Genomic DNA, 14,214 nt, shown 5'->3' with positions numbered 1-14,214 from the left:
AACAGGTGTGTTATATGTTGATATGAGAGACAGTAGAGCAGTAGAGCAGAAAGCAACCTAAATAATAATTGAATTTGTTATTCCTTAATCTAAGGTGCAATTTTACAGTCCCTGTATGCCAACATAAACGTTGCTGCTGCCAAAATGGGAATTCCCCCTGCCACCTTTGTGCTCTAGCAGCACTCACAACCAGAGTCACTCCAGAGAACTAGGTCTAGTTGAAAATCAACCTGGCCAAACCACAGCAATAAAATCGGCCTGCAGCCACCTCCCTTCCCCAGGCCGGCTCTCCAGAGCTGCTCACCCTGTCCCTCCACAGCAGCCTGAATTTGTGCCAGCTGGAGTCACCATCAAATCAAACCCACGACAAGGAGCAAACATTGGATTCCTCGTTCACACGCTTCCCTACAACCTTTCTCCTTTCAAGAGTCCTGCCCGAGGCAGTCCCCCTTCCCCGAACTTCAGGTACAGATCCCTGGTCCTTGCATCCCTCCCCTGCATCAGTAGCAGTCACAGGCAGCTCGGACTGGAATGACGTCCAATAAAAGAAATTACTGGTTTCCAGTTGTCTTGGCCCCCTCCCCAGGCCACCCCATGGCTGCACCACTCCCCCTCCCCGGGCAGGGGAGCTGGCACCAGTGCAGGCTGGGCAGGGAGAGGGGAAGTCTGTCCCTTTTAGCAACAGCAGCTACTTAAGATCAGCTTAAGCTGATCATGAAACTGCACCCTGGGGCCAACATTCCGTTAACACTGAGGTGACATCAGCTGGCAGAGCTGCTGAAAAAAGTTGTTGCGTCCTCCCTCCTACCATCCCTGGCTGCTCGCATCTCCCTTTGCCCGGCACAAGCATCTCCACTAGTCAACAGCTCAAAGGACTGACCTGGCTGCAAACCAACCTGGTTGGAAGAAAATCCCCATTTTTCAGTCAGATTAACTTCACCGCCAAGACCACACGTGCAAGCACAAAGAAGGGGTGGGAATAAACAGAAAGGCAGCTAGGGAATCAGCGCTTGGCAGACAGGGCACTGCTGCAAAGCATGATGCGGTTGTACCCCCTGACCACAGAGTTAAGGCAGCAGCTGATGGTTCTGGATAAGAGGACGGCTCATGAATTTCCTACATGTGGGTTTGGCAGCTTTTAGTTTTAGGCAAGGACCAGTCCCCTTGCCAAACCACCTGCTGACATGAGAACTCCTACACATTTCAGGAAAGAAGGAAAAAAAAAACCACCCTCCAAAACCCCTCAAATATATCCTGAACTTTCAAACAAGACACTACTTTCCATTCTAGCCACAAAGCAGGTGGACTGCCCACTAACTCAAGACATTTTTAAATTTTATGATTTCTTTTACCAGAAGTCCTACATTGTCAATCATTGGAAAAGACTCTAAGAAGCAGTACTATCTTTTGCAAAGACAAACCTTTTACAGTGCAGACATGTTTGAACAGGAAAAATATGCAATACAGGAATGAGCAAAATACACTGAACTGCTAAAAAAAAACCCTGGGCGTTTTTTGCATATTTCTTTGCTTTTTTGCACTTTGGCAGGACATTTCGGCTTATTATCTTGCACGAGTGTCAAAAAACTCCAATCCAAAAATGAACATTTCGCCAAAGGTAACACTGTTCTTAAATTAATGTACTGTCCAGACAGGTCTATTTTAAGTTCAGGGATTCACAAAACTGGCTAGAGAAAGCCTCTGAAAAGGAACCAAACTGAATCAACACAAAAAGCAAAACAAGGAAACACAGAAAAGGCAGAACAATGAAGTAGGAATAGAAACTAAATGCAAAAAGGAGTTGAAAGCTTTGAAGTAACAGTAAAAAAGTATAAGGGAATTCAGGGACCTGAGGCTATATAAAATTGACTAACAGGCTAGTGACAAAACAGGGATTATTCTTTATGCCTACTATTTCACAGTGAAGCCTTTGCACTGATTTTCTGATCAGTAGCCGTGATTAACAATTAATGGCTGAACCCTTTATTATGTTTCGCCAACAGGAAAGCGAGTTTCTGAGCTGAGTCTGACAATTAGCCCGCAACTGAGACGACTCATCCCATTACTGGGTTTTGCGGCACTGGATATAGACATCTGTTTTTATGTTGCTTAGATACAGTGTATACAAGACCATATTAATGTGTATAACATGCAGAACTATGCCATTACTGCCCTGCCATGTGTTGCACACAATGCTTTTTGCTGTTCTAGCATGAAACCGAAAGTTAACTCTATCACTAGATTTCTGAGAAGGAAATATGAGCCTCGGACTAATGGTCTTATCAAGGCTTATTAGCCTGTACTGCACTTCAACACACACTTGGACCTACTGTTACGAAACCAGGATTACTTTATCCTACTGTTCCATTCCTACAAAAAAAAAATCAGATCAGAACACTTAATCTGCGTATTAAATCGGCTTACAGCAAGACAAACCAGTTAAACGTTAGACTGAAATAGAAGCTGCAAGAGTTTAGCTCATACATTTATTTTTCTGTATGAAAATGTTAGCTTTCCATCTTCCCTTCATTTTCTACAGAAAACAGAACTTTTAATCAGGTGGATTAACATTTCCTATCGATTGCTTGATAATTAGTTCATAGATGCCAAAAAAAGTTGGCATTTGAATAAACTGCTGTACTTTTCAAAGCCGTATCACAGCCATAACCCTCCAGTCTGCATACAAGGCAATTTATCTTCTGAAAAAGGGCCAACCTTATAACTTCATTTTCCCATTCCTGGCTAAAGCAGTTTTTTGTAGCCTTACCTCTGTCACCAAGGACGTGTGTGCATGTGCATGCCACAAGTGGCATGCTCCAACAGCATTAACAGCTCTCAGCAATGACCTCCCTTTTCTGTGCAACGCTCAGCTGTACAAGTTACCAGTTTTCCTTTTACTAATTTTCACTCTGGAAGTGTCATTGGATCTTGAGAAATATGCAATATAGCCAACAAATATATTTATACAAAAATCTCAGTCCAGCAATTTCTGGCACGGGATAACTTCTAAGACAGAAGGAAGAAACTCCTCCTTTATTGATCCTTCTCAGCCGAAACTGATTTGGATACTTTGCATACTCATTTTTTGCAGATCCCCTGGCTCTTTGATTCACTCTGCTGCAGTCACTCCAGGATGTGCCTGTCATTTTGCAATGCAATTAACTTCACAAGAAAACAATCTGTGTCAAGGAAAAAAAGGCTCCACCTCACTTAGGAGAAGAACTTGTGACCTCACCCAGCTGGCGTGTATTTATGAAAGCTCGTTTCCTGTTGAGACAGCAGGATTGTCCAAGCATAAGATGCACGACTATGCTGACATGCTTTTATCAGCAACGGAATAGCCATTACAAACTCAAAGCTTTTAAGGCTATTTGGTTCCTAAGGGATAAATTTTAACCAAAGTGTTCTAATTCAGTCAACAAAGCAATGTTGCAGATAAAAAGGATACTCGAAAGTTCCCTATTTTTTTCTTGTCTAGACATCAAGTGCTGCTTTAAGCACGACAGTGTCAACGAGGATCAAATTTAGCCTTGCTTTCAAGGCCGGTACCTATAACAATCAAGCAGCCCTGAAAAAAATGAGGTAATCAAAAGCACAGTTGTCTGTTAAAATCACTTGATACGTCACCATTGACTGCTGTGAAGCTACTTGGTTCTGAATTACCGGAGATCATCCATACCTTACCCAGAGTAATTTGCATTATTAAACTCCCATAGGTTTCAGATCAGAGCCATGCCATGGCAAACGGGCAACAGCTAATTGCCGCCTTGCATTGGACCGAGCACAGTGGGCTGGAGGTTCTCCTAAAGCACCAAAAAAATAGAGCTACTTTTCAGAAGTCATGAAACCTTTCTTTCTGGAAGCTGTGCATAATATCAGAAAACATTTCTAGCACACTAAGACACTTTTCATTTAACCACATCCTAAAAAGATCATATGTATTTGGCATTTCATCATTTGCTAATACCTCTCGAGCAGCTCTGGTTACATTACCACAGTATCTGATCCATTATCACTAACGAATCTAAAAATACCATGCAAGTATCTAAGAAATACATTTGCTTTCATAAATCCCAAGTGTATTACATTACAGCATCAGGTTGAAACAGCTTGTTAGATCACTTCTAGCTCTTTTAGCAGGTTAAATCATTACTATTTTAGGATTTTGACTCTGGGCATAACCTGATATTATTTGCTCTAAAGAAGCACCATCAGATCAAGCTAGAATCAAGAAATCGCAGCTTCATCCACAAAGAGGGTAATAAGATTATTTTGTTTATATGAATAAATATCAGAAGAGTTGGACTCCACCTCCAGAGTGCAGGTGCACAGCCGACAGTTTAGCTGAACAGCTGTCACTATAGCAGATTCAAGTATATTTTTACCTTCACTACTCTGCTGTTACGTCAGATACCAAAGCTTCCACCTTGGATGCACCTAACACCCCTGTTCGATATACCCTCTCCCGCTCTTTTAGCCTCCTCTGCTTCCCTGTGGTGCTTCAACCCAGGCAGCCACACAGGTCCGGCCGGGGATGGCGACTCAGGCTCCGGTTACGGGCCGTGACACAAGCACAGCACACCAGGTTTGGTATCCTAGACCCTTCAAAACCTTGTGAAACCACCCGAGAAACCATCTCTGCACAGAAAAATGACATTTTGTTCATCATTTTAAGGCAACACAAGACTGTGCTTTGCTGAGGCAGATGCTCCCTTCACCCCTGCTGCGCAGTCCTGACCCCCCGGCAAAACAGGAAGCCCAAGACGATCCAGCTACAACAGATCCTACGGTATCCGTCTGTCTATTGCGAGTATTTTATCAGTCCTCTGATCTGTTTCATCAAGCAGCAGCATGATGAACAGAGCCAAAGGCGATGAGGACACACACGCAAGAAGGCAATTAATATTTCCCAAATCCCTGAGTTTGGAGTCTTTTAATTTCTTTTTCTGCAACAAAAATCTCAAGTATTTTACACCCTGCCCACTCAGCAGTTGACACACAAGTCTGCCACAAAGTTATATAATACCTTTTTTTCTTCTAACCAACAGGCTTTAGCTAGCTCTCTACCAGAACACAGCGTTTTATTAAGGTATCTTCAAGTCAACAAAATTTAGCACAACCAAAACAAATCATTCTTCACCACCGAATACCAGAAATTTCTGTATAGGTTTGAAAGGCATTTTCTGCATCTGTTAAGGGGAAGCAAAATACCTGAAGCTTCACCTGCCCTCGAAGCACCCACTGCTCAGGAAAATAAGGTAACGCACCTAGGAGCTCATTCTTACATGCTGCAGGCACTGAGAAACATGTTTCTCTCCCACACGACTTCACTTGTGAAAACAAACAGTCGAAACTATCAAAATTTGGACTTCCAGAGAAGCAGGGGAGCAGACTACAGCTTTAACACATTCTTCAGCTGTTTGGTAAGGTGGAGCTCTGCGTTAGCAATGGTGGCGCAGCCAGCGCACGGACCACCACAAGCCTGGTGCTAGCAGACATCAGCCACACAGAAGCCACCTCTGGCTCAGGAAGCTCCTCAGACAGACACAGCTGGCGGCCGTGAGAGCACGCGTGGGAAATACCAGGGGATATCTCAGCCTCGCACCCTCCCCACGTCATCCGCTTCTGGCCACTGGACGCTGGGCAAGGCAGAGGCAGGCCAGTCAAGGCATTCCTAGGTTTTCATGTGGTCTGGAATCGGATCACAAGTGACGAGGCTTTTTAAACTGAGGGCTGAGCGAATACTTACTCATTGCTTTAAAACCTATTGCTGCCCTTGTAAGAGCACTACTCCGTGTTGCAGTTGTATCTAGAAAGTTTAATACAGTGGTTTTCTGGAAAACACCGTACTGCAATGCACTAAGAGCACAGCATTACACGCAGGGAACAACTTCTGCAGAGAAGTAAGCTTCTTACAAACACAACGTAATTTCTTAACAGTTTATAATCTTAAGGATTCTTAATGACCTAGACTTTAAACCAACACGAGATCATCTTGGTCCCTGAGGAATTAAGAGGTACTGATAAACTAATTGCCTTTACAAAACTTAGAGGGAACACCTAAAAGGAGGCCAGAATACACTCCCTTATTTTCTGACCATCTGTTCACAAGACAAAACCCCTCTTCGTACCAGGGGTTCCAGCGCAGCAATACCCCTTCTCACTGGCGGCAGCAGGCGTTCAGCCTGACAGACCTCACCAGCTCAGCTGCTGACTACTGAGACAGAACAATTGAAGAAAGTCACTACAAAGCCCTTAACGTAGGTAAATTCAGGTAATTTTTCCTTTGGCTTAGCAATCCACTTTGAAGGGTACATGGATCAACGTGATTAACAGACATGCTTACAAAATTGAATCTAGACCACAGCTTGGACACCATTTATATCCACAAGCTATTCCATTTGTTGCTGCGTTAATGGCAGTCGCAAATACACAGACGAGTGCCAAGTCTTACCACAAGAAGCAGCCCCAAACTGAAAACATAATAGCTGCATGTTTTTCTATAATTGGAAGTTTGTACTGTTAGAAAAATCAGATTCCCGAGCTGCACAACGCATTACATTGTGTCAGTTTTCCCCAAAGGGTGCAGGAAATAGATAAATATGCAGATACCAAGAAACTTTGTTGATACTGCTGAGGCTGAGAGGCAGCGTTAAAGGGGTGACTGTTAGTGCTTTTCTTGCTTACATCTCAGATGGAAACACCATTTTGCAAAGTTTTGCGCTTCTGCACAGCCTGTACAGTAGCACAGAAGTGGCTAAGAGGTAGTGAAAAGTTTATGCAGCTGTATGTGCCAACTCCAGTGTTTCAGTCAATATAAAGCTTACTGCCTCCTTGCTCTGCCTGTTCAACAGCCAAACTACTAACGCGCAGATGTTTAGATAATGCATTCCCTTTGCTATTAGTATACGAGTGCTTTAGCATTTGCACACATTTTATTTCAGTCAGTCCTTGACAGTTAGCTACGTGAAGTCCAAAAGTCTACACATGTTCAGGAAAACAGATCTTCCCTAATTCAATCTACTCAGACTCTTTAAACCTGTCATTGAATTAATCTCCCATCCAGAAAGATCTAAGTCAATTTTCTAATTAAAGAGACCTCGAACTTCATTTGGAGATAAACAGGAAATGTTTAAGATAACCGTTATAAACACTGAAATGAGATTTTTATTTTTCTTTTCATGAGTACTCAGATGTAGACAAATGCCAACCTAAAAGACCAAACACAAAGCAGATTGCTCCCCCTGCCCATAAATATGAATATATTTCAATGTAGTTTACCACTTTTTCAAATATCTTTACCAATGACAACAATCACTCCACGTAAATAATGCTTATCACGTTTAACTTTTTTTAAAAGGATGTTTGGGTGAGCCAGAAATTTTCAATTACTGGGGTCATACTCTATTTTTTTTTTCCCCCACACGAGGACTAGAAAAGCATTAAAGAAGTATTTCTTTGACATTGAATGGCATTGTAGGGTTAACGTTATATTGGTTGAATGTAGGTAGCTCCTTACTGTACACAAGCATTCAATAATAGTCATTTTAACATAACTTGCTTTAATGTAATAATTATGTTACAATAACACCAATTCCAACTTATGCCTTATAGATTGCCAAGTGGTTTGAAGAAACACTAAATATAGTTTAGCATAGTAACTTTTATGCAGGACATGAGCTATTAAAAGATATGTTCAAATACTCCTGTTGAGTCACAGTAATGTCATGTGTACAGGGCCTGGAAAAACCTATTTGTATACAAGAAGTTGTATTTAAACAGTGGAAAACTAGAAAAGAAGCTATAGTAAGTTAGCTTCTTGCATAAAAAAAGATCTGTGGTGGTTTCTGTCTCTTCCAGATTTCTAATTAGTCAGATCTGCTCGTCCCTGCTTTAAATTACTGTAACAGCCTAAGGGCAGACAGAGTATCTTCTCCTTGTAAGTATACCCACCCATCTATCAGTCTTGATCTTAGATGACCTCAACAGACCTCAACTTTCCAGACCAGCTGGCTAGAATAATTTTTAGTCTGCACGGTACTCTGTTGATTGCACCTAAAAGATGATAAAAAGAAATTTATGGGAACAACATTAACAGTTGTATCCCCAGAGGCAGGAAAGCCTATCTCACGTAAAATTGTTAGACAGCCTAACAAGTGTCATTAATTACCAACCTGGTTTTCTGTAAGTAAACAGCATGATACAAACACCTCTGTAGACTCATTCCTCGTATGAATTACTTAGCTATGTAGTTCAAACGCTTATTACTGTATCATCTGAAAGCCTTTAATGACAATACCTCTGAATGTTTATTTTCATTAGAGATGACTGCAACTATAAAGTAGAATACTCCCCGAGCTTCTAATCAAAATCTGTCTCCCTTTGAGATTTATAGAAGGGTATGAAAACTGTAAGACGAGCACTCGTAGATGTCTGAAGAATTACCTTGTTGATGTCATACACAATATAATCCTTTTCGTTTCCGAACCTAACATTCAGCTGACCTGCTAGTATGAGTATCTGCTTATGAAGCATCCCAAGGAAAGGTACAAACACACCACGAAGGCAGTACCTCACCTCTTCAAATTCGTGAGACAGCACGTACTAAAGCCTATTCCATGACTTTCATTTCACAAGGTATTCTACCCAAAGCACACTTGAAACGTGTGCGTGGAACAGGAGAACTGTGGGCATGAGCCTTGGTCCTCAAAACAGATGAAGGTTTAGAGGAATTAATACATAAATTCCATTAAAAGCCATCTCAGCACATAGCTTCTAAGGAATCACAGGCCACCTGAAAATCATGAAGTTCAGAATGAAGGTTATTCTTTTCTTCTCCATTCCCTCCCCCCCTTAATTTTTCAAGCCTAACTAAAAGTTTCAAGCTGTTTCCAATTGTTTATGCTGGAGTTTGGATGTAACTCAAAATAAAGTCAGATTTGAGCTGGTTATTTGGTGTGATTAGCTGTGTATCTGTCAGGGTCAAGATGCCAGTTTACTCTGATGCGTTAATTCAGGTCATGTGGAACTAATGATTTCCTGGTAAGCCATGCCTCCACTCCCCTGCACGCCCCGGCCCCGCTTCTTGTGAATTATCTCTGAGTAGATGCGAGATCCTTCACGATGACATGAGAACCAACACACACCGAGATTCACAGTTCGTCACTCTAGCTAAGACCGCCCTGAGAAAGTTCTGATGCCACCTCCCAGCGAGAGGTTGTCTCCGTCGCCTGGCCCAGACTTGGACAGTCTCTCTGAAGCAGCCAATGCTAGCCGACACCAGCCAACAAAACTAGTGCTTGAACTGCCAGTTTTCAATGAAAGGCAAAATATATTGTTTCATTTTCCCCTTTCCTCCAGGTTTATACAGACAAGTAATTGATATTTTACTTTATGGGTTAACCAGAGATTGAGTTGTTCCCCTCAGTAGAAATGCCTGCTTGTGGACGGGCAACACTTACAACAAATCTGTCAAATACGTAAAAAATAAAGCACTCGGTGGCAGACTGAATACTTAAGGCATCCAACAACATCCACAAGATAATTGCTGCAAAATATTTAACACATCTATTAATTACTGTGGAAACACATCTATTAATTACCGTGGAATCCTGTTCCACTCAGCTAATCCCCTCTTTAATTAGTTTCCTAAATAAATTTCATAATTCTATATAATACTATCCATGCAGATTCATAGGCTTCCCATAAATGCCATTCCTCTTGCCCACCTTTTCTTATTTCCCATGCTAAGGAGTTACTTCTCTGATCCCAAGTCACATGTTTGTGGTACAAGGCCAAGGATGCCAACCTTCGGAAGCTGGCGGTAAGAACGGCAGTATCGTTCATACCTATGGCAAGCTGAACGGGATAAATCCTGAACTATTTTAGAGTTAAACATCCCTTCGTTAAAGAGAACAAAACCGTGGTAAAGACACATCACTCATGCATAGCCAAGGTTTGCTGACCTCACGATAACATTCTCCCCACCTCTCAATTATGGTGGAAAAAAGCTCTGAATGAGTGAAAAGCAGTAGCAAACACCCCTTCCTAATACACCACCACAAAAAGTTAAAGATCCCCCTACGGAGCAGCAGATTACATAGAAGGGTAGATGTCCCCGAGAAGGTAAGTGAGAGTAGGCAGTCCACACAACATCCCGAGCGCCCCAGGTGAGCCACAGCGACGGGGGGATGTGACCCCTCAGCACAGATGCCCAAACGGCTCCTCCAAATACTGCTCCTCTTGCGGGGCGGCTTATTCACCTGCTAGGATCTCCCAACGGCGTACGGGGTCTTGAAATACTGAACACTGCACCTCTTCGAGACATTTACATAACCAGAAGAGTCCTTTTGACATAGGATGTGTCTCCTCACTCTGCCCAAGTATAAAAGGCTGATAAATGAGTTACACGAACTCAGTATAAACCCATCTCAGAAAGCAGCAAGCTGCAACAGTACTGACAGATAAGAAGCACACTGCAACCTTTTTTCTCCCCCCCCTCCTTTTTTCTTCAATGTTACAAAATTGAAATGGTTCACTCCCAGTTCTGGTACCCAGTGCCAGAAACACTCGCCTCTGCTAACACTGCCTGCAAGACCCTGCCGAATGATGACTGCCGCATCTCCCAGGTCTTCTGTGAGTTCTACAGTGCTTGTTAAAACCACAGAATGCAGCACCGCCCAAAATGTGAAAACCTCAGCCCTGATATTTGCAAGTGAAACCAATCACAAATCTTTCACTACTAAGCGATTTTACTTTGGGAAATGAAATAAGACCCTGGTGACTACGTGAATGCTTGGCTAGCACGTGAAATATAAGGAGGCTAGTAATATTAAATATTCACCAATTAATTTTAACAGCACATTTGATACCTCTTGAAACAACATGTTTTTCAAGATAACTATTATTAAAACCGTAAAGTGAACCATTTCTCCTTCTTTGTACACCGGTTGGTCTAATCACGCTCAATTTCATGATTCGGTGTTGCAGGGCTGAGACATCCGTCTCGCCTCCTCAACTGGAGGAGGACAGATGCAGAAGCATTTCCAGAAATTATCTCTGACTCTATCAAATCAGAGTCTTCACTAGACTGTGGGCCTTGACGGGCCTCGAAAGCAGTTACTATTTAAAATGCTGATTGTATCTAAGTGAACACCTAATACAAATGATTGATTTCAACCTCTTTACAGACAACAGGGTATCTTGAAAGTCAGATAAAAGCGTTGCGACGATGAACCAAAAAAATTAAAAACAGGTTTGGGGAAAAACAGTGCTCAGTTGTGCACATGAATACACTGCACTTGGAAACGTAAAAATAGCTTCACGGAGTTTCCACTGTTATAGCTCCTACACGTACAGGTGCTCACACATTGCAAAAGCCAACACAAACCTCCTGAGTTTTGTTTCTTTCCCGCCCATCCCCAAATCGTGTCCATAAACTAAGTTTCCTGAGTTTCTTTAGAATTAATGCAGATTTACAGTGATGAAAATGGTTTCAATTACATAAGCATTTTTCTTTAAAGGTTTTCTTTCTTGGAAAGACACAAATATTAAGGTCAGCAACAAAAGGGTAAGTACCACCTTGTGCTAACAAGACTACACAAACCAAGCCCCAGAAGGGTCAATTTGGTTCATTCAAAGCACTTACAAACATGAGGATAGAATTTCTACGTGAAAAAGGCAACAAGCACTGGTCAAAACTTTATGATTACCCTCACTCTTCAGTCTTCTCACCTCTATTCAGTTAAGAGAAAAGTTTGCACGTTCTTGGGTAAAGAATCCATACAACTAAAGATACGTTATTATTAAAAAACACTCTATAAGCAAAGACGGAACCAATGAGGATGTGCTTGTATTTAACGCCAGCTAAAACAGGAAAGAGAGAAACAGAGTTTAAGTTTAATTTAAACTAACGAGTAATATTAAGCTTACAAAAACAAATGAGTCAGTGTCATTTTAAAGAATTTTTAATGAAAAACAATTACAGGTACCTGTCCTTATTTTAACGAAACTAGAAAACTTCACTATTCCGGACCCAGGCTGCTAAGGCACCAGCAGACTACCTGGTGAAGAAGCGTGAGCAATAATCGTGCACACCGACAACCACACCCCGAGAACCTCCGTTGCGAAACGACCGATAGCCCCAGCTTCCACCGGGCTTCAGCTGCATTTAGTCAAAGGTCATTATGAACCTCCCAGCCCATACACGACTATGAACAGTTCTCCACATTTAATTCTGATTTTCCCCTTGAAGTAGAAAGCAGCCCGAGATGTTTATCCTGCTCAGTACAACGCAGATTACTTGAAATTCCACTTGGGATTTGGAGCTGTGGGCCCAACACATGCAAAAAGGGAATGCCAATAATCACTCTGACGATACATTAAAAAAAAAATCCACTAAATTGTATGAAATGAGCATGAAAGGATACAAGATTGGTTTGGAAGTCACGCTCTCTTTTATGGCAAAACAAACGCCCTATTAAAAATCTACTACTTCGCCATTATTCGCTGACACACTTGACCTGTTTTTTATGTACGCAGGCCCCAAAATAAATAAACATTGTATTAAGTGAGTTATTGGAGTGGAGGCCATGGCAGTATAAACTCAAGTAATACACAAAAACTCAGTTTATACTTTCAGTATAAGCACATACTTTTGGATTAAGTTTTCGCTAAAGGCAGAGAGCGGTTTCTGGGGGAAAAGATACAGAACCCTACTAGAAACGCAGTAGAGTTACGTTTGCATTTTTAGCACACGGAGGAGCTGCAGGCGGACGCTCCGGTGTCTCTGCACAGATTTGTTTCCGCAGAATCCGGCTAAAGACCTTCCAAGCCTCTGCCACCTGGAAACGATGGCGATCGCCCCTACGAGACTTCTGACTTCATTTTAACAAGAACAACAAGAGGGGACGCGCTCTCTGAAGTCTTCTTAAACGGGAAAAAGAGTGGGAAACCCATCAAGCGACTGGGTGTTGACGCGGCGACAAAGGAAGCGAAAGTCACAAAGAGCCGGGCAGGCAGCGCACCATGCGGGTGGCTCTGCGGGGGCCCAGGCGACCCTCCGAAGGGGCCCCCCCCCCCCCCCGCGCCGCTTCCCCCTGCCGCCAGCGCCGGCATTCCCCCAGCCCGGCGGGACCCTCGCCTTCCCGCCTCACGGCCCGACACGCCGGCCGCACGAACGCGCGGGGAGCGGCGTTTCAGGAGCCCCCGCACGGGCTCCGCTTCGCCCCCCCCGCATGAGCAAACCGCGGAGCCGGCAACACGTTCGAACGGGTAAGACGGGGCGGGGGCGCTCGGTGCCAGCGGACACCGACGGACCGACACCGCCTTTCGCGGCGGGCCGGGGCAGGCACCCGCCCGGCCGCCCAGGGCCCGCTCCCGGCTGGAAAACCGGGGACCAGAATCTTCTTGGGTTTAATTTTCGAGCGATAAAGGGTTCCCGCCGCCTCCCCTCCCCGTCCCGCCGGCTCCTTTCTCAGCTGACAGAAGTTTTGCTTCCCCAAAAGGCCCCGCTCAGGAGAGGCGCGGGAAGCCCCGCCGTGCCCGGTCCCTCCCCGCCCCGACGCCCGGCCGAGGTCGCGGACGGCCTCCGCCCGCCCCCCCGGCAGCGGCACCGCCTCAGCGCGGCGGCCCCGCACGGAAAAGCGGAGCGGAGCCGCCGACCGAGCCCCGCCGGCGACCCGGCCCCGCCAGGCAGGGCCGCCCACGGCCGCGGGACCCCGGCCCCGCCGCCCACCTGCCGACGGTCTGGTTGGCCAGCTGCTTCATCCGGTTGAACTGCTTCTTCATGGCGGCGGCCGTTACCCCGGCCTCCCGCCGGGCACCCGCTGCTCCGCCGCCCCGGCCCGGCCCGGCCCGGCCTCCCGCCGCCGCCTCCTCCTCCCTGCCCGCGGCGGCGCCACCGGCCCCGCCTCCACCGGAACCCGCCGCCGCTTCCGGCCCCGCCCTCACCGTCACGTGCCCGCGGGGGAACAGCCGGGTCCCTAGGAGGGGCGGGGTGGCCGGAAACCCGGATGTCCCGCCCGGAGCCCGGATGTCGGAGCTCCGCAGCGCGAGGGCGGCTCTTCCACCCGCCGGTCTCTCGGGAGTGAGGGGCGCTGCTGCCTCGGGAGCGGCAGCTGGGCCGGGCTCGGTGCGCGGGGGCCGCCCCCTCCGCAGCGGACAGCCCCGGGATCCACCCCCGTCCCGCATCCCCCGCGACGTTATCGCCGAGAC

The 14,214-nt window shown here is 45.1% G+C and overlaps 1 protein-coding gene across 5 annotated transcripts in view; it reads right to left on the bottom strand.

Annotated features, from left to right (window-relative positions):
• ARHGAP17 (Rho GTPase activating protein 17) overlaps window positions 1–13,858 on the bottom strand; it is a 49,002-nt gene extending 35,144 nt beyond the window's left edge. For all 5 annotated transcript variants that reach the window (XM_076351414.1, XM_076351418.1, XM_076351415.1 and 2 more), the window contains exon 1: window positions 13,736–13,858. In XM_076351414.1, the coding sequence (XP_076207529.1) occupies window positions 13,736–13,788 (53 nt within the window). In that variant the 5' untranslated portion in view covers window positions 13,789–13,858. The remainder of the gene's footprint in view (window positions 1–13,735) is intronic.
• Between the last annotated feature and the right edge of the window lie 356 nt (window positions 13,859–14,214).

Source organism: Aptenodytes patagonicus, chromosome 13, assembly GCF_965638725.1.
Source record: "Aptenodytes patagonicus chromosome 13, bAptPat1.pri.cur, whole genome shotgun sequence".
NCBI classification, from domain to species: Eukaryota; Metazoa; Chordata; class Aves; order Sphenisciformes; family Spheniscidae; genus Aptenodytes; species Aptenodytes patagonicus.
This window is presented reverse-complemented; position numbering and strand designations above follow the sequence as displayed.